Genomic DNA, 27699 nt, shown 5'->3' with positions numbered 1-27699 from the left:
TGGAGGGACCCTCTACGGGTGCATTCCTTCGTCAGGTGGGGGAGCACCTGCAAGACACGCCTCGGCAGTCCTCTTCTTCCTCACCAGACGAGGCAGTCTCCCAGAACCATGTGGCACCACTGGAGGATTTCAGGGCGCAACAGGAGCTACTCAAGAGGGTGGCCTCTAACTTGGGGCTGGAGGTGAAGGAGTTAGAGGAGGTCGATGATACCCTCTTCAATGTGCTGGCGGTGGCTGCCCCAGCGAGAGTGGCCCTACCTGTCCACGATAGGGTCCTCAAAATTGTTAAGGCTCTGTGGCAACCCCCTTCCTCAGTCACCCCTATGTCGAAGGTGGCTGAGAGGAAATATTATGTCCCGGCCGAAGGGTTCGATTATTTATTCATTCACCCAGCCCTGGGAACCCTGGTGGTAGATGCAGCCAACCAACGGGACAGGCAAGGTCAGCTTGGTTCCACTCCCAAGAGCAAAGACAACAAAAAGCTGGATTTGTTTGGGAGAAAGATTTATTCCACGGCAGCCCTGCAGTTCAGGATTGCCAACCATCAGGCCCTGCTGGGGAGAGAGAATTTTAATTTGTGGGACTCCCTTAGGCGGTTTGCTGAGGCCCTGCCCCAGGACCAGGCCGCAGATTTCACCACCATCCTGGATGAAGGAATCACGGTGGCTAGGGCAGTGCTCCAAACATCCAGTGACGCTGCTGACTTGGTGGGTAGGGCCATAGCCTCCGCCATTGCCATGAGGAGGTGCTCGTGGCTGCAATCCTCGGGCCTGTCCCAGGAGGTGCAGCAATCGATTCAGGACCTCCCCTTTGATGGGTTGGCCCTATTCTCCGATCAGACCAATGTGAAGCTGCACAGTCTGAAGGACTCCAGGGCTACACTTCGCTCCCCGGGCCTGTACACGCCCCAGGCTTTCAGGAGGCAGTCATGGCCCCAGGCACAGCAGCAATCATGGCCACCGCCTAGACCCTTTCAACCCTACAGAAATAGGGATTTTAGGAGACAGAATCAGCTCCCCAGCTCGTCCTCATCCCCCCAGCAGGGACCCCCACAGGGTCGGGCAATCATAGAAGGCAATTTTGATGGTGCGCCCGAGGGTGGCGCCCCTACTGCTCTCCTGGATCTGCCCCGCCCCTTCCTAAACAGGTTAAAGCCCTTCTATCCCGAATGGGCAAAGATCATGTTGGACCGTTGGGTCCTTGGGATAGTCTCAGGGGGCTACACCCTACAGCTTACTCCTACACCCCCCAACAACCCTCCCCTACGTCCTTCTTCAGGGACCCCTCTCATGTGCAACTCCTCTTGCAGGAAGTGGACACCCTCCTCAACATAGGAGCAGTAGAAATGGTCCCTCAAGACAGAAGGGGGAAGGGATCCTATTTGAAGTACTTCCTCATCCCCAAGGCAAAGGGGGATCTGAGACCCATATTAGACCTGCGTTGTCTAAACAAATATGTCAAATGACTCAGGTTTTGCATGGTCTCCCTAGCCTCCCTAATCGCTTCTCTGGATCCAGGAGACTGGTATGCCACCCTCGATCTCAAGGACGCATACTTTCATGTGTCTATCCTCCCCAGCCACAGATGTTTCCTCCGTTTCATGGTGGTTGGCTCCCACTACCAGTTCACAGCCCTACCCTTTGGCCTCTCTTCGGCTCCAAGGGTGTACACCAAATGCATGGTGGTAGTGGCGGCCCACCTGAGACGAAAAAGTGTGCAAATTTTTCCTTTACCTGGACAATTGGGTGATCAGGGGCATGTCCAGGTCCCAAGTGCAGGAGAGTGTGACCCTTACTTGCTCCATGTGCAGCAGGCTGGGATTGCTCATAAACGAGCAGAAGTCCACACCAACCCCAGTGCAACAAATAGATTTCATCGGGGCCACCCTGGACGCTTCCCAGGCAAGAGCCTTTCTGCCTCAGCCACATTTTGAGGCGATGGTCTCTATCATCTCCCAGCTGCACCGATGCCCCACGACAACCGCCAGGCACTGCCTATAGCTGTTGGGTCACATGACGGCCTGCACGTATGTAGTGAGACTAGCTCGCCTGAGGTTCAGACTGCTTCAGGTGTGGTTGGCCTCAGTATATGTGCCGAGCAGAAACTCGCTGAATCAGGTGGTCACAGTTCCCCCACCCGTCCTAGCCTCCCTAAACTGAGGCAGATCACCTCATCAGGTCGTTTCTACCCTGCCACAACCGGTCGTTGTAGTCACTACCTCCGGGTGCAATCTTCCAGAAGTGAGGTGTTCCCCAACTGCACCTATTCGTGTAGGCCTGGAATGTGACGTGTCTGAGATTCTGCTCACTCCGGGGTCGCAAGACTGGGTCGATTTCTGACGTGTTTCTCATCGACTGGACAGGGACCCTCATGTACGCGTTCCCTCCCATTCTGCTCCTGCCCAAGGTTCTGCTGAAAATAAAGAGGGACAGAGTGGACGTTATACTCATTGCTCCAGCCTGGCTGAGACAGCACTGGTTCAGCATGCTGCTGGACCTTTCGATCGCCCTGCCCCTGGAGCTTCCAAAGTGGCACGACCGTCTCTCCCAGGACCATGGTCGCCTGTTGCACCCAGACTTGGACTCCCTGCACCTCACGGCCTGGGGGCTCTGTGGCTGATGGAGGGAGAGAGAGCCTGCTCAGTTCAGGTCCAAGAAGTCCTGCTGGGCAGCAGGAAACCTTCTACACAGGTTGTGTATTGAGTTAAGTGGAAACGGTTTACCTCTTGGGCAGAGTCCCGGGGCATTCTACCCAGTCTCTCACCTGTGCAGGCGATCCTGGAGTAACTGCTCCAGCTAAAGCTCCAGTGTCTGGTGCTGGCCTCATGGAGGGTTCACCTGGCAGCCATTTTGGCCTTCCATCAGCTGCTAGAGGGGAGATCCCTGTTCTCCCATCCCATGTCGGTCAGGTTCCTCAAGGGGATGGAGAGGCTTTATCTGCAGGTCCATGACCCGGTGCCTCCCTGGGATCTCAACCTGGTCCTCTCGAGACTCACGGGGGCCCCCTTTGAACCCATGGCTTCATGCCCCCTGCTCATGCTTTCATGGAAGGTAGCCTTCCTGGTGGCCATTACCTCAGCCAGGAGGGGGTCTCCAAGATTAGGGCCTTGACCTCGGAGCCCCCTTATACAGTATTTTATAAGGATAAGGTGCAGTTAAGGCCGCGTCCAGCCTTCCTGCCCAAGATGGTTTCCCAATTTTATTGTAACCAAGATATTTTTCACCCCATGTTTTTTCCCAAACCGCATGGTTCGAAGGAGGAGAAGAGATGGCACTCAATGGATGTGAGACAAGCCCTGGTGTACAAAGCCATTCCAGAAATCGATGCAGCTCTTCGTCACAGTGGTTGACCGGATGAAAGGCTCGCCTGTCTCTACCCAGCGCATCTCCTCGTGGATTACATCATGCATCAAATTCTGCTACGAGCAGGCGAGGGTGCTACTTCTGGGAACCATCACAGTGCACTCAGCCAAAGCTCAAGCCTCATCTACAGCCTTCCTGGAGAGAGTGCCCCTGAAGAACATCTGCAAAGCCGCCACCTGGTCGTTGGTACATACCTTCACGTCCCACTATGCCATCGTCCAGCAGGTGAGAGAGGATGCAGGATTCGGCAGAGCCGTGCTGAGGGCAGCTCACCAGTAACTCTGACCCACCTCCAAAGGTATTGCTTGTTAGTCACTTATAGTGGAATGGACATGAGCAATCACTCAAGGAAGAAAACAAGGTTACTTACCAGTAATTGATGTTCTTTGAGATGTGTTGCTCATGTCCTTTCCACAACCCACCCCCGTCCCTGCTGACGGCGTTGGCAGAAAGAAGGGACTGAGGGGGCGTAGGGCCAGCAGCGCCTCATATACCGCGGCATGTGCACAGGACTCCAGGGGGCACCAGAGTCGGCCTTGCGGGGTCTGCTAAGGGGAAAAAAGTTCCGGGTAACCATGCACGGTGGCGTGCACTCACCTATAGTGGAATGGACATGAGCAACACATCTCGAAGAACATCAGTTACTGGTAAGTAGCCTTGTTTTTCCTTGAAGACCAAGGCTTTCTGGGGGATCTCTCTCTTAGCGTTCTTAAACGGCTGTAGCACTTCCACTCCTGATGCTGGAGAACAGAAGGGAAGGCCCAGCAGTCTGCCCAGCTGTAAAAGATCCTTCCCTGGATTGGGGGATGGGGCAAAGCTCTACCTGCCACTCCCCTGGCCTCAAATACTGAAGCTGTTGAAAATGAGTCAGCTGGCTCCAGTCCTCCACTCTGAAGATGTTGGAAGAGAAGCAACTGAAAACTACTAAAGGTAACTGGGTGGACACCTCTTGGTTTGATTCAGAAGGGGTCAGTTCCTAGGCTTTACAGGTGTCAGGGAATTACTGAGATCTCTAGCCTTCCTCCGCACTGGACCAAGGGAAGAGGGTAGGGGGTCCAGACAATGAGCAAGCTGGACTCAATGTAGACAAAGCTAGCTCTGGGCTCTTCTTGCAGCCATGATGGATGACAGCAGCGGACCACTAAACAAATCCATCCAGTCACGAATATTAGCTGTAAATATTCAGCCTCATTCAGATAGTCAAATATGGCCTATATGGTTGCTAGCCCAGTCATTTTTATTCAATTTGTTGACTAAAAGATCCTCTCATCTCTAGCCTATTTGATTATAATAAAAGCTTTGTCTTATTATACTGAAAAATCACAGTTTGATTTCTTTCAAAAACATTTAGCTTTTAGTAAACATAGGAAAGCTTTCCAAGAAGTTTTCTGATTAAAATAGCCAGCTTCTAAAAACTCATCTACTCTAGTTACTCCTAGCTCTTCTTCTGCACAACTCTCTCCAGAGCATTTCGTTAAACACAAGTGCAAACTAGAGCATTAGTTGCAACAGTATTTCATCTTCAGTTTGTACTCAGACCCGTTTAACCAATAGAAACCCAACAACTCACACGGATCCTAGGCTTTGTGCACATATTTTGGAATAATGAATATGTTAATTAGTGAATGAACAGCCTGTGACGCACATTGCTAACACCCCACATGACTTGTTTTCAGTTTAGTTTTAAAAATGCAACATTTCCTAGAACAATAGTTCAGGGAAGGACTTCCTTCCCTTCTGTGTTCCTAAGTTCCTTGCACAGAAATCTGTAGGTGATTATTCCCATAAATACAGTCAGCTATCCTGCTTCTGAAACACGTCCTGTATGTCAGGGCCAGAGGTAAGCAGAGGGAGAACATTTTATTTTTCCTGGGGTTAGGACTCCAGATTTCTTTCATTCAGTCCTGGCTGTGACATCGCCATGGAAGACCCAAACATCCAATCAGCACATTGATTTGGATGATCCACGTCCGACGAGGCATAAACACACGATTTGTTGTGATAAGAAGTACAGCGCAGCAAAGCATGTAACAGGAAGTCTGGTATTTGTTAAACCTTGGTCAGTGACAGCCCTGCAGTGGGGGGAGAGAGAAAACTGTTTTCCACAGATGAGCGTCATGGCTGGCCAGTTGCTCCTCATACTGCTTTCTACCTCTCTAGCAGGTCTCCTGCGAGCTGAAGGAACTGGTAAGGGAATCTTGACTTTTTGCCTGTGAGGCTTGTTTGGGGTTTTACACGAGAAGTGATCTCTTATGTGTCAGGACAGGAGCAGAGCAAGCCAGGGCGAGTCTCCCATGCTTGAGTGTCTCAGACATCTTACCTGTGGGCGTTCCATGCGTGCGGTGTGTGCGACTGGTCCGGCATGATGTGCTGTCACCGTGAACTGGGTTGCCTAGAGTTTTAGTGCTGTGTCCATACATCCAATTTTTCCAGTCAAGGTGTGAAGATAAGGGTGGGGCAGGTCAGTCCCTGGGGATACAATCCAGTCTGTGGAAAAGAGGGAATGTCTTTTCCCATAGAGGAGAGCGAGGCAGAAAACAACCCCTCCTACCTGGGAGGAAAAACTACCCTTCAACCCAGAAGTTAGTGGAGGGTGGGGAGGAAAGTCCCCTTCCACCCAGCAGCCCTGAGGAAGGAGAATGGAGACATACAAGGGGAGGGGGAACTCCCCTCCAGCCCAGGAGAGGGGGTGTATGGGGAAGTACGGAAGGACAGCCAAAGAAGAAATAAGATGCTGCTCCACTTAGCAGACAGGGAATTCTCCCACCCGCCCAGCCCCATGTCTGCAAAGCAAGTGAAAGAAAGTCAGAGGAGAGGCAGATAAGCTTGTGAGAGAACACTACAGGGAAAGGAGAGACAAGCACCACAATGGAGGGTGCAAAGGAAAAGGACTAGAGATCCGTTTAAGAGGGGGAAGGAAGGGAGAGCAAGAAAAGACAGACATTTTAGCGTTTAGTGTTTGCTATTATTGAAATTTTAATTTAAAAATGGCTCGTGTCAAATGCCTTATGCCCCAAAATAGGGGCATAAATACGGTACCTTCCTGTAAGGAATATACATCCTCTGCAACATTCTGGGAATGAGATGCCAGGTAGGTGGATAGTTTCTTAAATAAACTTAGGCCTGAGACTCTGGAAGCCAGAGTTCAGTTCCCTGCTCTGTCACAGACTCCCTGTGTAACCTTGGGTAAGTCACTCTGTGCCTCAGTTCCCCTCTGTAAAATGGGCATAATAACACAGCTCTATCGCACAGGGGTGTTGTGAGGATAAATACATCAAAGATTGTGAGGTGCTCAAATCCTGTGGAAAGAGGACCATCCGGGGGACCTTAAATAGTCCTTAGTGCTATTGTATTTGGCTTGCTGGAGATTGCAATAATGCTTAAAACAAACAACTACCCAATATTTCCTTTTTAAAATTACAAAATCATCCTCCGAGGATTCTGCTTTAGGGAGATTTCTTTGTCAGCCTATTTAGGTTCCCTCCTCCCCCGCAGAATGATCTTTGCATGTTTCTTGATTGTTCTGCTTTACATGGCAAACATCCTATAGCTCGCTATGTTTGAGGCAGAAATATTTAGGGAAGCAAGAGACCAGCCTCACAGACTGAACAGGCTGGCTCATAAATACTCTTCCTCCATAATAATGGTAAAGCAAAAGGCATTTAGAGATTAAAACCACACTATTTCACAGCTGCATCCTGTTACTTCCTCGCAACTACAGAGCGGGAAAAATAATTTAAGAATAAGCAAAATCGTGAGTGAACTATGAGCTGTAAGTCATATAGCCAGACACTCACAGCTACATTCACAAAGAGTTCGACCTCATGCTGTGTGTAGGCCCTTTGAAATCAATGGTACTACCCATTGGGTAAGGTACTACCCAAAGTGAGTAACACTGACAGAATCTGGCCCTCTGTGGTTGATCCAGCCATTTTCTCTGAAAACAAAACACGCACTGTCTCAAATCTAACTAGCGATCACTAAGGGACATTAAAAGTGTAATTAAAGAATAATAAAAATAATCAATTAATAATAATCAAGTGTACAACAATACAGTCCAGGAACGCATGTCCTAGGGCAAGAGAGGCCACATGGTCCACTGGATAGGACATAAGGCTAGAAGAACTGGGTTCTAGCCCCAATTCTGCCATGTGAAAAACACATTTTTTTAGTTCAATATGTTTATTGAAAACCACCAGTCTGCCAGCTTTTACAGCACAGTGACTATGACGCTTAGTATGCTCACCCCGACATGGTGGGATTTTTGACTCTGGTACTGTAATAATATAACGATTTATGTGCATGTATCACTGCCCCCTGCTGGACAGTAAGCACTGTTCAGGAATGCAAGTGGCTGAGCTGGGCCTGCTGGAACTGTTCCTCCCATTTAATTCAACAGCAGCCGACCTTTTAACCTGTGGGGCAGCAGTTCTCAAATTTTTACCACCATGTCGCATGCTTGTTAAAGCAAATGAGCTCAGGCCCCACCTTCCACATGTGCTAGACACGATGTTCATATGTATCTACTATTAATTAAATACTAGAATGCAATTATCACCTTATCCTGACATGTTATCCTGACATGGTGTACCTTTCCTCAGTGTCAGTGGCACAACAGCCCCTGTAGACCAGGAGGCATTGCTGCATGGGAAACCTTGCTTGGCCCGTGCAGCCCTGGTGGGTGTGTGAGAGATTTTATTTGGAGCCAGAAAAGGAATTAAAAAGCAAAACCTAAACAGCTATTTCTATTGTCTTATTTTCAAGACTAAGTGGAGTAAGAGAGAATTTCAGGGTCCATCTACTCACTGTCAAGGGGCCACTGTTTGAACCAGCTGTTGTGAGGGATACCAGGATGTACCTGGCTGACATAAAGAGTTGATACATATGGGCCAGAATCTGTTATTCCACTTAGGGTAATGGTGCCTAGAAATAGGTGAGGATTTAGTTTTTTGTTGTTTTTTGACTGAACTTATTGAATTCTTTCTAATGAAGTTTTTTTGTCATCAGTTTTAAAATGATACATGTCGTTTCCTTTCCATTTAGTGTTTTTAAAAGAAGAAAATGCAAACAAGTTTTTTGGAAGAACAAAGCGTGCTAATTCATTGTTTGAGGAGCTGAAGAAAGGGAATATTGAAAGAGAATGTTACGAGGAACGCTGCTCAAAAGAAGAAGCCAGAGAAGCCTTTGAAGACACAGAGAAAACTGTAAGGACAAGTCAACATGAAACAAATATACCTTCATCATCCAAAGTGAAAGGCCCCTGTGAAGTGTCTCAAACTGGGCACCCAAAGTCCCTAGTTACTTTTGAACATTAAATCAACAGAGTGATTTCAGGCTTTTTCTCCTTTAAATATTAGAAGAGGGCAGAACTGCAAAGTTTGGTTTTATAACGCCAAGGAGCAGAGAGAAACATACAAAATCTGAAAAGGCATCCAGTCCTAATTCAGGTCTTCCCAGGTCAGACCAGGTTAAAGCCTCTTGTTCACTTTTACCTATTTCTGATCTGCTTAGTGGTTCTCAACCTGGGGGGCCGCTTGTGACCCAATCAGCACACAGCTGCGGCCCATGTGACATCCTCAGGGCCAGACAGGTAGTGTAGATATGTGTGGCTGTGGCTCAGGTAATACAGAGAGATGGTAAGTAGGCTGAGAACCACCGGTCTAGATAGTTACCTGCTTAGAGCATTTCTAACTCTGTTCATGTAAAATACTTAATGGGCAGATTCTCAACCCCTCCTGAGCTATGCTTGCGCTCAGTGGAGCTCTTGTCGCTACTAAGACGTAGAGGCAAGGGAAAACTGATGTTTTCAGATGACAATTGAAATGAGATGGAGAGATTACAAGAAGGTTGACCTGTCTTAATGTCTTGACTTAATGTCTTGTAAAACATTAACCAGATTTATCTCAAGGTGCTTTGTACTTCTCATTTATTTCAGGGCTGGATTCTCTAGTCCACATGGAACTTGTATCAGTAAGCTAAAGCTGCTGCTCTGCAGCGCCAACTTATATTGAGGTTGGTCAGCTGAAGATCAGGGACCTTGTAGTGGTCTGGACTTGATGATCTGGTGTCTTTTTTGAGGGATCAAACTGAACTAGTCTGTGCTACGGGCAGTTCTTGTCAGCCTGGCTTATTGGCTATGCTGGATGATGACCCCTTTTCAATGTCCTTAGGTGACACCCTGACACTCATGCTGGTGCAAAAACAAAGCATCCCCTTAGGTCTTGGAGAGGGAGACTGGGTGGAAAAAAGGTAGGTCTGCCACCTTTGAAGAGCTGTGTTCTGGCTGCAGTAGCATCCTTCAGCATTGATAGCAGTGGCAGCATGAAGGAGTAGGAGGTCGCCGAGGAATGCTCCTTTGGGCAGCAGGAAGGTTATCTACCAGGCTGGCCTTGAAGAGTCCATGTCCGCATTTGGATTATTGTGTCCAGTTTTGGGCCCCCCACTACAAAAAGGATGTGGACAAGTTGGAAAGAGTCCAGCAGAGGGCAACAAAAATGATTAGGGGGCTGGAGTACATGTCTTATGAGGAGAGGCTGAGGGAACTAACAAACAAACTAGGTTTGTTTAGACTGCAGAAGAGAAGAATGAGGGGGGATTTGATAGCAGCCTTTAACTACCTGAAAGGGGGTTCCAGGGAGGATGGAGCTAGGCTGTTCTCAGTGGTAGTAGATGACAGAACAAGGAGCAATAGTCTCAAGTTGCAGTGGAGGAGGTCTAGGTTGGATATTAGGAAAAAAAAATTCACTGGGAGAGTGGTGAAGTACTGAAATGGGTTACCTAGGGAGGTGGTGGAATCTCCATCCTTAGAGGTTTTTAAGCTGAGGCTTGGCAAAACCCTGACTGGGATGATTTAGCTGTGGTTAGTCCTGCTTTGAGCAAGGGGTTGGACTAGATGACCTGCTGAGGTCCTTTCCAACTCTAATATTCTATGATTCTATGATGTCCCTTTTCTCAGCAGGAAGCTTGGCCCAGCACTAGTTTTAGGGCCTATGCTCTGAGTCCCAGCATTGCCCCTGAATCTTGGTAGCAAGAAGATGGCTGAGCCAGTCAGAGAAGAAGTAGGAGGCCAGGAGTGGGGAAAACCAGGAGTGAGAAAGGCAAAGAAGCAGGAAAGAGATGGGGGAGTTAAGGGCAGGGATCAGAGAGAGTTCTGGAGACTGGGATGACTGGAGAAGGGAACATGAAATGTTTGGAAGGCAGACAGTGGTATTTGGTGGGGAGATGTATTCTGGAAGGTGGGAGAGGAGTACAAAGAAACTGGGGTGAGGGCAGAGGCAAACAGAGAGACTGGAAGACAAGATAGAATAGAAAGTGAGAGAAAAGTCAAGAAAGCAGAGCCACACAGCCTGAAGGTTAGTAACTTGGACATAGCATTTATATTCACACATTTTATACTGTAACCCTGACAGAAAACAGGGAGCCTGCTGTGAGCTATAGGGAATGGGAGAATGTTAAGGGAAGATTGTGGTTCAGGTTCTGGATTGTATATAGAGTGTAGAGTAGAATCTTCAGGCTGTCTGTGGCCTGACTATGGATTGTTGGGAGGAGTTGCATACTATCACTTTTTTCTTTGCAGTTTGAGCATTAGGGCCCTGTTCGTCCACCACAGGATCCAAATAACTTCCATGAAGTCAAACAAGTTAACTGTTTATAACCATTCTTCTCCTAAGGCAACAAGGTCTGTTAAAACATTGTTAGGGTTGCACTATTAAATTCACAAAATATTAGGAAGTGGATTAATTAAAGTTCCAACAGAAATGTTAGCTCAACTATGACCTATATCCTGAGATGCACATCTACAAGAAGCAATATATGATGACAGGCTATATATTTGACCAGGAAAGCAGGAAGAAAAGACAGGCCACAGTGGAGAGAGAGGAAAAAATAGCACTTTGCCTTCTTTCAGTTTTAACTCCACATAGGACACAGAGGATTGAGATACAAAACATCATCAGGGTCCTATTCTCCCACTACAGGTTGCAGTGTTGCTAATTCTCACTATATCTGGTGTTTTTTCTTAAAGCCTTCTCCTCTGCAATCAGGTTATTAGCTGAATAGCTCAACTTTCAGTGATACAAACATTTCTAGCCTTCATGGTTTTGTTTAAAGACCCAGTTAAAGCAGAACCCTGCACTGCAAGGGGCTGTATTTGCATCTAACTTAAGAAGTTCTACTTTAACTGGGTCTTTAAACAAAACTACCGTTAGTATATTTGTATGAAAGCTTCTGTTTTAGAGTTTGAGTCACTAATCTCTGTCTAACTGTTGTTTTTTCCCATTAGGATGAATTCTGGAATAAATATGTAGGTAAGAAATACTTTAAAAGTATACTTTGTTCTTAAACCTGAGCAAATATCTATTACATCATATTGGAGACTGAAAGAAACACACTTTATAAAAAAAGATTTGTTGACTGATAAGTAAACAGCACAGCTGTGTGACCCCTAGAGGCTTTGGTATTTGCATGTTGACTGTTACTGATTTAGTAATTTATTAAACTGGACCAGTACACAGGGATCTAGCAGAAAATCAGCGCTTTTGCTTTGGTGTGGAATTTCAAGTTTCCCAAACTCAAAGCTAAAGGACACATCTCACATGCACACAGCTCCTGAGTCCTGGGACACCATTACTTACCATTTCATGCTTCAAAAAGGAGCCCAGTGGCTTCCTCCATCTGCCGCCTCCTATACCCCATCGCTCCTCTCCTTTGTTCACTGAGTCAAATCCTCCCCTGCCCAGTTCCAAGGGTCTTCTCCATGAGGCCAAAGAACCACCTGGCCTTCCTCATCACCTCCAACACACACAGGACAGGAGAGCACATATGTCTTCATTGCAGAGTTAGCCCAAGCTAGCCTAGCCCGGATACAGCATCTCCAATGCCAAGCACTACCTGTGCCAGACATGTGTGGTTGTGTCCACGATGGTGCTGTACTAGCCTGAGTGCTGGGAGAGTTTTTTGGCGAGGTAGCTCCTGGTTGTCAGCACTGCATTAAACTGAGCTGCTCTATGAATTCATTTGCAGGGTGTGCACTCACACTCTCTCTCTCCCCCTAGCATGCAGCTGTTGTCTGGCCGTGACATGAGAACAATACTCTATGTAAATAACTTCCCAGTAGAGCTATTCTTTACTACAGACAGTTCTGAAGGGGAAAGCAAATCACATTTGGCAGCAGGACCTTTTGACAAGAATGTCATTACGGAATTCAGATTGCAAACCACAACGTGATTCGTAGCGCACCAGGCTGACTTCTCAGCTCCTCTGTTTCTTAAAAGTGTCATTTGGGGTACATTTCCCCAAATGATGGGTCTTACTGTTACTAGACCTCTACAAGAAGGCCAGTGTCAGCTTCTGGACAACTGGCAGCACAAGAGAAGGATTTCTTGAATGGCATCTCTGTTCAAATGCAGTGGGAAATGGAACAGACTAATGTGGGGTTAAAACCCTGAGCCAGTGTAGGTGACTTACAGTGCAGAAAGAGGGAGGAGGTAGAAAAGTAAGGACAGTCCAGGTAGAATTGTTGCATCGGATTGGAGGTCCAACAGCAGCTGGGTTTGAATAGCCTGCATTCTCATAAGTAGATGGGTTGCCAAACTGAGTTGAAGCAAAATCCAAGCTCTAGTCTATATCCTCAGTCATGCCTGAAACACCTTCAAAACCAGGTTAGAGGGTTTTCTGTGTGGACAGAAGGAGCTCAGGCTAACTCTGCAGGGAAGAGATGCCCTAAAAAAGGGAAACAAGTTAGCTGTGGGTATGACCCTGTGGTAGGTAAGCATGAGAGTCACCTGGTTTCCTGATTATCCTGCAAGGTGGCAGCCCAAGAAGAGAAAGACAAGAAATAATGCTAGCAGCCCAAGTTCAAAGAAGCACAGAGGGGAATAATTTACCTAGAGCATTTTAGCACATGACCTTAGCTAAAGCCCTGTGCTATATCACGCTACTCCCATGTTCTTGGCTGTCTCTGCCTCCCGGCTACAGAAGTGTCAACTCCTACAATATTTCATGGTTTTTTCTTAAAACCACAGCTCCTGGAGTCAGGGGATTAGGGGAGAATCTCAGCTATCATCTAAAAAAACACATTGTGGCTGTTGAGAAGAGCTTGAAAATGTGACCCCTAATGATTTAATGGCCAGAAGGCAAACAATAGAAACCCTACATTTATTATTTTTTTAATCACATTAATTTTAACCTGATCTCATGATTTTGTGGGGGCCTGACGCATGATTTTAATAGCTTGGGGACTGCAAGGATAGCTGGGTAATCAAGGAAAAAGACAAGCAGAATAGGAGACACTTGTGAGCCAACTTTCCTGGTATATGAAGATTTTGGGTGTCCCCTAAAATCTTTGGAGTAATCTGGCCTTCACAACCCTCAACACAAATGTGGCACTCTCTGACAATGAAGTGCTATCTACGCCTTTTGTGTAGAAGATAGCATTATGCTCCATGATACTTAAGTGGAGCTGGTCAGGAATTTCCAACAGACTTTTGTCAGAAAATAAACACCAATTCTTGGAACTCAAAATGTTTTGTGGAAACGTATTGGGTTTGATGAACTTTCAATGAACCAAATGTCTGAACCACAGTTCTCTTGGCCGGCTGCTGGGGAGCCCAGGATCCAGGCTCCTTGCCATGGATCGGAAGCCTGGAAGCACCTGCTGTAATCTGGCTCAGCTCCTAGCTCTGCATGAGGGAGCCTGGAAGCCTTGAGAAGTTTGGCTTGAGCCAGGTTTTCTGCCAGAGAGCCTTAGGAGTCCAGAGTCCAGCCTGGGATCTCAGTAGGGATCTGGGAAGGCCTGGGAGGCCCAGCTCGAGTTGAGGTTCTCGGCACTACCAGACTCCCTGCTGCAGAGTCAGGAGCCTGGAAATCCTAGTACGTGCTTTCAGAAACTGTAGCTCTGGGGCAGCCCTGGCATGTGGTTTGTCCTGGGGCTGGGGGCCCCAGGGCTCCCAAACTCCCAGACCAGCTGGCTCCCCAGACTGTCCAGCTCCCGCAACCGAGTGAGTTAGGCTGCCTAGAGAGCCAACTGGCCTGAGAGTCTGGAAGTCCTTGGGTGCCCAGCCCAGAGCAATCTGTGTGGTGGGGCTGCACAGGAATCCTGTCAGTTTCACAACTGCTGTTCAGTGTTGGGCATCAGTGAAACTGGCAATAATCATGTACATTTCAGTCAGCTGCTGCCAGGATCCTTGGGGAGCATATATCATTTCCATATACCATGTGTTGGGTGTTTCCAAACTGAACATTTTAGGGAAGTTCCAGTTTTGTGGGAAGTTTTGACCGTTCTGGTTTCGTTCTTAACTGGAATGAAATCAAACCTCAAAATGCTGAAATTTTCTACAAACCAGAAATTCCCAGTTTTGGCCAGCTTTGTACATGACCCATTAAATACAAATGTCAAAGCAGAACAAAATGTATGTGTATGATGAGAATGCTAATGTACAATGTTAAACTGTATGTAATCTACATGTCATTGTTTACTGTTGCCCTAGGACCCTTTTGGATCCTGGGGTTATCTTGAGATAACATTCTAAATACTAATTAAAAAGAAAAGGACAGTCACAAAATTCACCATCTAGGAATACTTCAAATCTCAATGAAAATGTTTATACTGTATCTTAAAAACTGCCATGGCCTCTTTTTGTAGACGGTGACCAGTGCAAACTCAATCCTTGTCAATATGGTGGAATGTGTAAAGATGGAATTGGCACATATACTTGTACATGCCTGGATGGATATCAGGGCAAAAACTGTGAATCTGGTAGGTTTCCATTTTTACTTTAGGATGGTGATGAAAATATTCAAAGAGCCAACGGATAGACAATAGTTCTCATTTCCTTAAAGTTAAGGAATAAATGATAGAATTTAGGAATGGAAAGTTTTGACAGGAAAAATACCTCAGACAACCATACTTGGCTTAGGAAGCCAGTGCCACCACATCTTCACAAATGGATAAGGTTAATAAATGCTCAAAAACTTCTCTTTGTTAATGTTGTAAAGCAGGTGCTCAATCCAACAACACTTATTGATGTGGGTAGTACTTACCTGACAATCAACCTGGATTAGTAAGTATGCTCAGATGAGTAAGGGTTGCAGGACCTAACTAATATAAATGCACCTTATCTGAGCTCCCAGGTACAGTTCATCTGGTGTTACACCACTTATTGTCTAGCGAGAGGAGGAAGATGCAAATCAGGGGAAATGATTTATAGTAGATAATACAGTGGCTTCCCACTCTCTTGGGCACCTAAATCCTTCCTGAATACAAGGAATCCTTCCTGAATCTTTCCACAAGAAACTAATGGACAAAGTCATCCATTTATTTATCTTGTCAGTGAATGGCTAATATGTAGCAAATGCTGGGGGAGAAGGATGAAGGCTATTGGAATTGAAGCTGGGAACTGGTTTAGGGAGAACAATGAGGGATATGAATTATACGGGGCAGAAGGGCCGAAGGATAACATGCCTGCCACCACTCTGATCTCTTTGCTTTTATGTTATGATCCTTTCCCCAATCACTTCTTTGTCTTTGCCTTTTTAAACTATCCACTCTTTGGCCAGGGACTGTGTCTTCATCTGTGTTTAAAAGTGCCTAACTTGTTTTGAGCACTATCACAACATGAGGAATAAATAAATAAATGCATCTGCCAGAGACATGTTTGAAACATTGCAAAGAAAAAGACAAAGGCTCTGGCCCAAGTTTACAATTTAAACATTATCAACTGCATGTGCATTCATAAAGTCACCATTTCTTTGTAATTGTCACACAAACTTTGTCTTTTGTACAGTTATACAGAAATTCTGCAAGCTAAACAACGGTGATTGTGAACACTTCTGCAAACCTAAAAGAAATGAAGTTGAATGCTCCTGTGCCACTGGTTATGTTCTGGGAGATGATGGAAAATCCTGTATTTCGACAGGTATGAAGCAATGATCTGATGGTGATGGTGATAATTTCTCCCATTGCTTTGATGGATGAGAGTTCAACTAGTACTGACTTGAGTTCTGGGTTTGTTTGTTTGATTTTATTGCTTCTCACATGGGAAGTGAGTCTAATCCTGGATTTGCAAACGCAATTGCATGTCTTGCAAGGTAGTCATTGTTGGGGAAGGCTTTAAGGTGCTGGCTTCATGACGTGTTCTCTTCTCCTGCAGAGACCTCACACGCCACTCCTCAAAAGTCGACACAGCCTCATGGCACAGATCCCTCCACCTGTTCCCAGGTTTTAATATCCAACCAAGTTCCCAGGTTTTAATACCAATCTTGCATACTATGAAATTGGCCTTCACGGTGTCTATGTATCTGAGGATAGGTCAACCATTAGAGCAGGTTCCCATGCTCAGCTGGCAGCAGAGCTCCACTTTCAGAGTACAGGGAAACCTCCATGTGGACCACGTGTCCGACTCAATGAACCTGAGCTCTGATGAGGAAGGGATCTCAGGGATTAGGCACCTCTCAAGGACTTCAGTGTTGGGGGTCCTGTCCTGCCATTTGATGTTGCAGATGGTGATGAGATTTCTAGCATATTGAAAACCAGGCTTTTTGTGGTCTAGGATATCTTGGTGACATGAATGGTTTGGATTTAACACTGCTGATGTTTAGTTCACATTTTTAAGGCCTCCTGTCTGTGATCCTGGAAGGTGCTGAGCACCTTCAAATCCAACTGAATGGGAGTCAAAGACACACATCCTTCCACAAGATATGGCCCATGGTGATTATCTGAGAGCCCTGGTGACAGAAAACTAGACTTGCAATCATTTCTCATTTAACCAGTTTTCCCTCAAGCAGAGCTTGCGCCATTAAAAAAAAAAAAAAAAAAAAAGTGTACACACAATACTACGTTTATAAACTGCTTTTGTCACACTAATATAGATTAACCTTATAAATTAATATATGCTGCCATTATTTTTAAAACAATCAACCTCTGCTTACATACAATGATGGTATACCTCAAGTATTATTAATCTTAAGTTAAAAATAATGTATTTAATCAGTACAAATGATTGCACTTATTATGACAACTTTTATAAGTAAAAAAACAATGAGTCATATGAGTCATAAAAGATGGCACTTTGCCCAGATACCCAATTAAGACAATTTTTTGGTAACAGTAGATACATAATAATAACAATTGAAATAATTGAAAACATTGCATTTGAAATATTTTGAAAGTATACTTTTAGTGAAATTGTTTTGCTTGGCATTGTCTCTCTAGAAATAGAGCACTGTGCATAAAACCGAGCACTGTGGACAAGCATTCGGACTACAAAAATGCTACTGTTTTTGGTCCAGTCTAGGCTTAGGTTTTGTGGTGTCTGCCAAACCTCTGGTGGAGCCTTGAAAAATTGCCTGGAACCTGCTATTGTAAAGATACCTGGATAAATAATTCCACTTGAAAAGGACATTGTTATGCCATTTTTTGTCCTTTGTGTACAATATGTTTTCTGTTCATTCTATTATTTATCCAAACATTTGAAACACTGAAAGTTACACCTATTTCCTTACAAATCATTTTTCTCCCTCATAGGCACACTTTTGTTTACTATAGGGTACTTATGAATGCTGAGTTTCTGGAAGTTTAAAAAAAAAAGTGCACTGAAATTGTTCAGGATAAAAAGCAAACATCAGTAAATTTGCTTGGACTTTGCAAATGAATATAAGGAAAATGTAAGGTCACATATTGAGCTTTCTAACCACAAAATTCTCCACCCATCTTAGCTGTCCGGAGGGGACTAGTGTACATTTAAATTTCTAAAGTTACAGTATTGTGAAGGACATCAAATATTAACTTTTCATTGTTGCCCTTACAGGGCCTTTCCCATGTGGGAAAGTTCAGATGAACAGAAAAAAGAGGTCGGTGCTTTCATTTGGTAATGGTACCAGTGTTACCAATGAGCAAGATGGCAAACCCATTGAACTACTTAACAATAATGGGGAAAGCCACCAGACCATTGCCAGTACCACAAATAGCTCAGACCTTCGCCTTCAGAATGAAACAAAACCTTCCAAAGGAACAGAGAATAACCCTAAAACTGATTCGTCTCGAAATCCTGATACGAGGATAGTAGGTGGTGAAGACTGTAAGCCTGGTGAATGTCCGTGGCAGGTAAATATGTATGTTTTATATCTTACATATAGAAAGATATGCAGAGTTGTTGTAGCCGTCTTGGTCCCAAGATATTAGAGAGTCAAGGTGACTGAAGTAATATCTTTTATTGCATCAACTCCTGGTGGTGAGAGAGACAAGCTTTTGAGTTACACAGAGCTCTTCTTTAGATCTGGGAAACGTACTCAGAGTGTCTCAGCTAAATACAAATTGGAACAGATTATTTAGCATAAGTAGCTAACATGTATGTCAAGGGACCATTCAAGGTGAGGTGGCCTGTTAACACCTCTCCAGTCATAGAGGGGAAAGGGAAGAAAAAAAAGCTGGGCTGGGAGCGAGCGGGTTAAGTGGATACTAGATTGTTGTAATAAGCCATAAATACAGTGTGTCTATTCAGTCCATGATTTTTAGTATCTAGCAAAGATATGAGTTTAAGCTCTCAGGCTCATCTTCTGAAGGTGTTGTGTAGGACTGAGAGGTCAGGAATAGTGTGATCGCTTTGTGAAAAGTGTTTGCCCACAGGTGATAGGTGTTTGTCTTTTATCATTTTTCTGTGTCGATTTATTCGAGAGCATAGCGATGGTCTGGTTTCACCAACATAATTGTTATTGGGACATTTAGTGCACTGGATGAGGTACACCACATGGGGTGATAGCCATGTGTAGGACCCAGGGATCTTGAAAGGTTTATTGTTGGGGAGCGGGGTGTTTATCATTATAGCAGTGGAGATAGCTCTACAGGTTTTGTATCTCTTGTTCTGGCAGGGTTTGGTGTTGCTTTGAGTTGGTGTGTCCTGGTCTCTCGGAAGCTTGCTTTTGATGATGGCTTGGAGAAGTTGGGGGGTTATCTGAAGGCCATAAGGGGTATATATAATGTAGCTGGGCAGATACAAATATATACACACTGTGGTATGTACTATTGTTATGACTGTAAATGTACAGCACATAAAAAGCTATTACCTATTAAGGAAAATTTGCTTTAATTTTAACCAGCTATTTATGAATTCTTATTGCTTGTATCCTTTGGAGTGATCCATTTTCTCTCCTTGCAGGCTCTTCTAATAAATGAAGACAAGGAAGGGTTTTGTGGAGGAACAATTTTGGATAAGTTTTTTATACTTACTGCAGCTCATTGCATGAACCAATCTAAAACAATTAAAGTTGTTGTCGGTAAGTGACTATTATTATTTTATCCCTTTAGTATAAGAATAGATATTAATGACAAACAATCTGTGCACTAAATTCCAAATGTGAGATGCCTTCTGTCCTCTCCCCATAGCTTTTCACTTTTTCTGGTCAGCTATCATAATTGCATAAATTTGTCCCTAGACTGGAACTGAAATGAATGACTCTGTAGCTGGCATCAGTGTTTCTTTTCCCCTTAGGTGAACTATGTTGAAATGATAAAGAACAATAGTTCTAGTAATTTCATCCCTCCTTTCTCTCCCTAAGATACTAAGAATATTGCCTTTTCAGAACCCTCATTCTCTTTACCAGCCAAAACCTCTGAAATCTCAGGGTTTGTCTACACCGGGACATTCAGGAAAGTTAAGATGAATTAACTGAAAGAGGATTAAACTCAAGTATACTAAGGTCATTTTTCTTCTGAATGAGACCATCTACACACAGGTTTAATGTGCTTTAACTAATATGCATTACTGTCACACCTTTATTTAATCCACGTTAACTTTCTGAGTGTCTCCATGTAGGTAAATCCTTCGTTTGTGTCTAAATATCTGCCTTGTTCTTATCGGTACAATGCTCTGATCAGCCCAGCAACCTTATGTGAATGATAAATTTGAGGCATGCTGGGCCAACAGGGGCCTAGAGTCCTGTGAAGACAATATGTTAATCCCTGGTAAAGAAAGAAATGCCTCACATTCTTTCTGAGTGGTACCTCTAGGGCAGTATAGTTAAAGAACTGTTCTTCAGCCAGAAATAAAGTTGGCTTTACGCAAGGTTGAGAGTAAGGTGACTGGGAATAACCATAAGAAAATGAATGAAATAAAACCTGTTACATGGATCAGTGTCACTCCTAGCTGGTCAAAGCAAGCAGGAAATACATTGGTCCAGCCAATACTTTTCTCACACACAGCACTCTCAGGCTACGACTACACTGATGGTGGCAAAGTCACCACCGTCAGATCAATTTCTCTGAATGAACTGAGCGGTCAGTGAAGACCCGCTCAGTCGATCCAGAAATTGGCACACTAAGACCACCTTCGCAAGTGGCATAGCACTGCGTTGATGGGAACGTGGTTCCCGTCGGCGCAGTGCAGTGAAGACGGAGTGCGGAAGAGGAGCAGAGAAGTCGACAGGAGTTACACAAGTTTTTTGCGTAGCTTGCGTAACTCCCGTCCATTGCTACCGAATCCCGGAGGTAAGTGTAGACAGGGTCACAGTCATCATGGAGCATGTAATCCTCCAAACTATGCTACAAAACCCAACATTCATGACCACCCTAACAAATGTTCATATCAAACTTCTCCAGCCTTGTCAAGTCTAATGCAAAGATTGGCAACAAATCAGCTCTCTCTTGCTGGTATCCTTGCCGTCTGGCTTTAAGACAGGTCACATCACTGAAACTGTACTGGTGAGACTGACAGATGATCTCTTCACAGTGGTAGACAGAGGTGGAATTACGATGACGATAGAATAATATCAGCCACTTTTGGGTACTGCAGATCTGCTTATGAATCCTAGCAGAAGTCAATGAAATCATACTGAAGATGTCTACAGTCATTTCTTTCCAGCTGGTCCCAAAAATGATGGGTTGCTGCTTCATCCCCCCAGAGGCCTGTTATATGGTGTTTCTCAAGGCCCAACTCTGCCATTGCTCCTGTTTAACATTAATGTACAACCATCACTGGGAGGCATGATAAGAGAATGTGGTGTGATGTCAGCTTTCTCAAAAAGCACAAAGGATAGTCTTAGATAGCTCAGCACATGGAGGAAATTGCAGTTTGGATGAAGAACAGTTGGTTCAAACTGAACTCCAGAAATACAGAATTGATATTAGTTGGAAGACATAAATGTTTTGTAGAACTAGCAAGCTCTACCACTTTGCCCTCAGTCAAGGACATCCAGATAGATAGTTTGAAATTTGGGGGTCATGCTGCCTCATTACTGACTGTGCACTGAAATAGCAATAGTCACCAAAACCCCTTTTTCCCCCTCTAGTACAAAGACACTGTCCATTCCTCTGGATAGTCCTCTGAGTAGTCCATGTGTATCTGATCTTCAGGCTGGAGTATTGTAGTTCACTCTGCCTGAGTTTAGACCAAAAAAATTCATTTTTCAGTATGTGCAGAATTCATAGTTCAAAATGCAGCAGCACATCTCCTGAGCTCTGCAACCAGTACTAGCTCTCCATTCATTACCTTATTCAATATTAGATTCTGGTCTTATGTACAAAGTCCTTGGTAGGATAGGACTATGCTATTTCAAGATCATCTCTCAAAACTAGGATCCACCACAGCAGCTATGATCATCCAGTATACTTTGACTTACAGGACCCAAAACTCAAGAAAGCCTAAGAGACTGCCATGTCAGCAGCTATCCCTGTGCATTTCAAAAAGCCTGCACAGCAGTATCTAATCTCCAATTCACAAACAAAATCACCTCCAAGACCTTGTAACACGCTCCAAAAGGAAGCAAGAAAGAGCCTCTTGCCTTACCATCTTTAGATCACACTGTAAAACTTTGTATTGATTCTTCGATACAAAAGTCTTCAAAGGACTAAAGAAAAAGAAGCAGCCCGTTCCAAAACAGTAGGTACAAATTAAACCAAAGCCAGAATGGAGGCGTTGTCTGGCCCATCTGAACAGACCCCCATTTTTCCAATAAGCCATACAGAATACATAGGTGATAGTGATGAGCCGTGCTCTGCTCCATGTACTGACTGCAACCCAACGCAGTAGGACCCAGATCTTTCAGAGACTACCTCATCCCTTGTGAACTTGTGCAGCAGCTGCAATCAGTGGAGGTGCTCTGACTCAAAGCTCCCTGATATCGGAAGATTTGCCTACATTGCAAGGGGGAAGAGTGACTCCCAGCTCAGGTAGACATACATGCACTAGCTCTGCTCTAGTTAGGATGACCAGACATCCTGATATTGGAGCTTTGTCTTACGTAGGCAAATCCCTCCCCCTCCCTGAAAAAAATGTGTCTTGATTTTTCACACTGGCTATCTGGCCACCCTAGCACAGTAAAGCTAGCAGTGTGGCTGCGGCAGCCTGGGCGATGGCTCGAGTGGGTGGGATTGTATTCAGGCAGCTAACCCATGCTGCCACACTACTATTTTTAACACACTCGCTCAAGCAGAGCTAGTTTAGCCAATCCAGGAATCACCCCTCCCAGCTGCTATGCAAAAGGTGCTTTAGAAATACATACAATAATGTGAAAAGTACCAAGGTGCTCAGTTCAGAATTAGGTTATTTGCATTTTATCCATCTTTGTTTTTGATTTTTCAGGGACGGTTTCTTCTGTTTATGTCTTTATATATAATAAAGACCCAGTGAACAAAATTAAACAATGGATAACATCTGTGTTTGTCTTGAAATTATTAAAATTATATTTCAGATTCCCATGGCATTACATATATATTAGCTCTCCATCTGCTTCTGCCCCAAATTCAGAATCCTAATGCTAATCTATAAAACCCTCAACAGAGTAGGAATTGATTGTCTTGGAGAATTCTTCGCAGCCAGCTAAGACAGTCATATTTTCCAGGAATGCTGCAGCTGGGGAAACCAGACCAGATTTACAGACACTGGGAAAGGGTCTTGGCAGAAAGAGCAAAGCTGTAGTATTCCTTTCTAGAGGACTTCATACAGAGCCAAGGTCTGACAGACCATTCCTTATTAGATGTAGCCGTAGTGGTTTGACTGTGGATGAACCCCTCTCTTTTGGGATTTGTCTACATACAAAGTTACCCCAAAAGGTGTGATGTTAAACCAGTTTGGCTAAACTAATGCAACATATGGCCAGTATGACATTGGTTTAGGCTTAGTTTAAACTAGTTTAGTTTGCAACTGATGTAAATGGGATTTAAACCTGAGTATCCACACACAAAGATGCACTGGCAATTTAACATCACAGTTTAACATCAGTTTAACATCATCAACTGGTTCAACTTTGTGTATAGATCAAGCCTTGGAGAATTCATGAAACAGCATCAAGGTAGTGGCAATATGTATTTTGACAACATTTAGATATTGATCTGAAATATGTTGTATATTTGGAAAGGCCTAAAAATAACCCATTCAATAGTTATTTTAGTTTTTCAAAAAGAACATATTGCAAGCTTTAGGCATCCAAAAATACAGTTTTTAGCCATATAACAAAAGCAAATCCTACCCGTTGTACAACAGCGAGCCAGAAAATTCAAAAACATTATCATACCTAAAGTCCCAGTCCATTCAGTTCCCAAAGAAACCTCAGGCCTGCTCAACAACACTGAAATATATAGGACACTGTTGTATTTTGAGATGATAGCGAGAATGTTAAAGAATATTGAAACACAAAACACGATTATTTGCAGCCATACTGTTACCAAATAAAAGACCTAATCGCATTTACACTTGTGAGAATATGGCCCGAGTGGTAGGCAATGGAGCTCAAAACATTTTATTACATTCCTGAATGAAATCCCCATTTTAACACTAGCATTGCAGTGGCTTAGCACTTTCTGTAGTCATCTGTATCTGTCCAAAGTGCATGTAAAATGATCCCAAATGAGGGTGGGAGTATTAGCCCATCTCGTTTGCACAATAGAAAAGATTACACAAGGTACAAAGCAGTGGAGTGTTGCCCCTTAGTTTTTCTGAGAAGTGGTTAGATTTGTTGAACTGTGTCTGACAATAATTATATTTTTAATGATCTCACACAGGGGAAGTGGACAGAGAAAAAGAAGAAAACACTGAAATGATGTACTCTGTGGAAAAAGTATTCGTACATGTTAAATTTGTTTCGGCAACTTATGATTATGACATAGCCCTTATAAAATTGAAGGAACCCATAACGTTTTCTGACTATGTTATCCCTGCATGCCTGCCTGATGCGGACTTTGCTAATGAAATTCTGATGAATCAAAAATCTGGAAGGGTTAGTGGTTTTGGGCGCCTCTATGAACATGGACGGCTATCCAACAAACTTAAAGTGCTTGAAGTCCCCTATGTTGATAGAAATTCATGCAAGCTATCCAGTACCTTTATGATCACAGAAAACATGTTCTGTGCTGGCTATGACAATATAACTAAAGATGCATGTCAGGGAGATAGTGGAGGTCCACATGTTACTAAATACAAGGACACTTATTTTGTTACTGGTATAGTCAGCTGGGGAGAAGGATGCGCAAGGAAAGGAAAATATGGAGTGTATACAAAAGTGTCGAAGTTCCAAAGCTGGCTGAAAAGGACATTTAAACAAAACCCTTAATTATATACTATTATATAAAATATGTTTTGTACACTCAACTGATTCATAAGTCTTTTTAGCACTTCTGCTGAAATTCTTTTTTGACGGCTTACTATTTCCTTTGAGAGTTATAGCACTGTTTCTTCATGAGTTAATACATGGTTTTCAGCATGCATCCTTGCATGTAAGCCAATGCTCCCTTTAATTTCAGGACTTTCATGAATCAAGATTGTTTGTTTTTTAGATTCCACTTTGGGCTCCTGATTTACACTTTTCCAAATCAGTTTGTAGGAAATTTGGGGTTTTTTGATGAACACCCTCCAGTTATAATGAAATTGGGAGTTGACAGTACTTGAATTTGAGTGGCAAGATAAATGTACAAATATCATTTATATAAAAATAGGCCTGGGACATTATTAAAATTAAACTGAGCATTTCCAAGGCTTTATGGCCTCAGGGCAAACTATTTAATCTTCCTAATGACTCTTACACACAAACATACACACACACACATTAAAAAGCTAAAGAAGGCATAGAGGTTACTCATTGCTAAAACTGTACTGCAAATAAATCTTTGACATTTGATGCTAAATAACTGTCTCTTTCATAGACACAAAATGTCTTCTTAGTTTTAGTAAATTAAACTGGAGTAAAGTCAATAGAAAATACCTGATTCTTATCAAGAAATCATTTATATGCAACATATATCTGTTTGCTTCTCTTTTGAAAACATTTTCTTTATCATAGTTAAACATTTTGTGTCCTTGGTTGTTTTGTGGATAATAATCAAGGAATTTAGTATTAATGGGGATGTTTTAGGTACTTCCATAGAAAAGCAATATTGTTGTACATGAGCATTTACCAACACAATAAAGTGTTATCTGTATTTATTCAGTAAATAAGTGTTTGCAAATATATATGAACAAAATCTCTTTTAAGCTGTGCCCTCCCATGCAGCTGAGTCTGACACACTGCATCTGCTTCATGCTGAGTTACAAAATAAATGTGGGCCTTTTCACTCAGCTTAAAAATGAGTAATTACATAACAGGGTGATGGATTCCTTATAGAGAGGTGAAACTCTGTTGTGGCCTTTAATTTGTTTGTGTTTTAATTAGTAATACCGTAGAGATGGGTGTTTGATAAGTTTTCATTCCCTGTCTTCAAAATATTAATTTTTTCTAGCATTTTGTTCAGCAAATATTTTGAGCTGTAAGTTGCCCCACTTGAGGTAAAACCTGCAGCAGAGACCTTCACTGAGTTCCCACCAAATTGTTCCACCTCGGGCAGGGTTTGACCCGCACACATAATGACCTATGGGATCCAGCTCCTACCTGACAAATGCTTGGGGATCCGCAGGAGCATTTGGGCCTCTGCACCAGCTCTTTGCCTCCTATTGGCCTGCCATCTGATCCCTGGCAGTATGGCTCCAAAGGACTCCCCGTGGATGCCTTGATGGTCTCACTTAAAAGGAGCTACTACATAAGGGCCTGGCATGGGAAAGGTAAGGTAATACTCTAGGTACAGCCTAAGTCTGTATAAACTCATTGCTGTAACTTCAGTGGGGATGGTGTGCAGACAATGCTGTTCCCACTCAGCCATGTCCCCTCTCAATGTGAGGTGCTGGCCATACAGGCCTCACCACGTCCTCCTGGATGCCAACCCTGCAGGGAGCCCTCTCCACTGGATCCAGGGAAGGTGGTGGAGTGGGAACACTTCTGCAGAGTGAGGAGCCATTTGTCCCCATGAAGGAGGGGTGAGACTCGGTAGCATCTAGTCATGAGGCTCATTTGCAAATGACTTCAAACCTAGACCATGTTAAGGGAGTTTTATTTTCTATATGGAAATGGATTGCTTCAGAGGGATGGAGTTCAAATTAGACTTCTGAACGATTTGCCCAGCTGTGGTACCAACAATAACTAAACTGGTTGTGGACAATGGAAAATGTGCTATTCGTGGCACAGCTACCTTGCGCTGATCACTAGAGATTCATTCTAATACGCACAGCTGTCCTCTCCTTCCTCCTCCCGTCTATGGACTCTGTTTAAAAGTCTGAACCAACACTTCTTTTTACCTGTCAGGCCCATGCTGAGTTTGTGCAGAGCTAGATTAAAAACAAAGAAAATCCTCCTCCTGAAACCATGAGACTCTCTGAGGTTGGGTCAGTGAGAAAATAAAACGAGAGGTTCTTTGTTGAGTACATAGTCATGGAAGCGTCCCAAGCTATTGGAAAATGGGAGGTAATGTGAGAGTTGCAGGTGAGTGGGGGACAAGAGGGAACCATAGATAAATAGGGGAAAGATAATAAAATGGATCCACTAGAGAGACAGTCACAGGGATGAAGAGAGAGAATATTTGTAAGAAAAAAAATCATCTAACAATCAGCCTGCTGGGACTTTTAGGTGCTACGATAATACAGATACTAGTAATAGAATTATTGGTGGAGATGAGGGACTTCTAAAATCATTTTCAAAAGACTTATATAGCATGTGTAAAGAGTTTGAACAGGTGTGAGCAAGAGAGGGGCAGTGCTGTTGCAGAGAAGAGCCCCCCTTGCTGAAAAGATGGCACTTGCAATCTTTTATTGGCTGGCTCTTATGACCTCATCCAACTGGCATATTGTCTTGCGGGCAGGCGCAATGCCATTTCAATAAATGAACATGCAAGCAGGGAACCAAAAGAACACATAGGTGCATGAAATTAATGTGCTTGGAACAGAAATGTCAGTCTTCTATGGATGAGTTTAAGAGGATTTACTATCTCTTGTGTTCAGAGAGAGATTATCTTTAAAAATCCAAACATACAGTAGTTTTCAGGGGCACA

The 27699-nt window shown here is 43.9% G+C and overlaps 1 protein-coding gene across 1 annotated transcript; it reads left to right on the top strand.

The window, feature by feature from the left end:
* Positions 1 to 5366: 5366 nt before the first annotated feature.
* F10 (coagulation factor X) lies at positions 5367 to 25777 on the top strand. The gene is made up of 8 exons (XM_067563664.1): positions 5367 to 5549; positions 8406 to 8566; positions 11644 to 11668; positions 15004 to 15117; positions 16145 to 16276; positions 18167 to 18462; positions 19514 to 19631; positions 24352 to 25777. The coding sequence occupies exons 1-8, from the start codon at positions 5471 to 5473 to the stop codon at positions 24897 to 24899; spliced, it is 1473 nt and encodes a 490-aa protein (XP_067419765.1). The 5' UTR covers positions 5367 to 5470; the 3' UTR covers positions 24900 to 25777.
* Positions 25778 to 27699: the final 1922 nt, after the last annotated feature.

Source organism: Emydura macquarii, unplaced genomic scaffold (assembly GCF_026122565.2).
Source record: "Emydura macquarii macquarii isolate MOO-44397 ecotype Brisbane River unplaced genomic scaffold, CSIRO-AGI_Emac_v2 contig_2531, whole genome shotgun sequence".
Taxonomy (NCBI): Eukaryota; Metazoa; Chordata; order Testudines; family Chelidae; genus Emydura; species Emydura macquarii.
Note: the sequence above shows the minus strand (reverse complement) of the source record. Positions and strands in the feature narration are given on the sequence as shown.

Coding starts and splice junctions, on each gene's coding strand:
- F10 (XM_067563664.1), top strand. CDS start 5,471: ATGAGCGTCATGGCTGGCCAGTTGCTCCTCATACTGCTTTCTACCTCT. Junction 8,567..11,643: donor TTGAAGACACAGAGAAAACT/GTAAGGACAAGT, acceptor TTTTCCCATTAG/GATGAATTCTGGAATAAATA. Junction 16,277..18,166: donor AAAATCCTGTATTTCGACAG/GTATGAAGCAAT, acceptor TTGCCCTTACAG/GGCCTTTCCCATGTGGGAAA.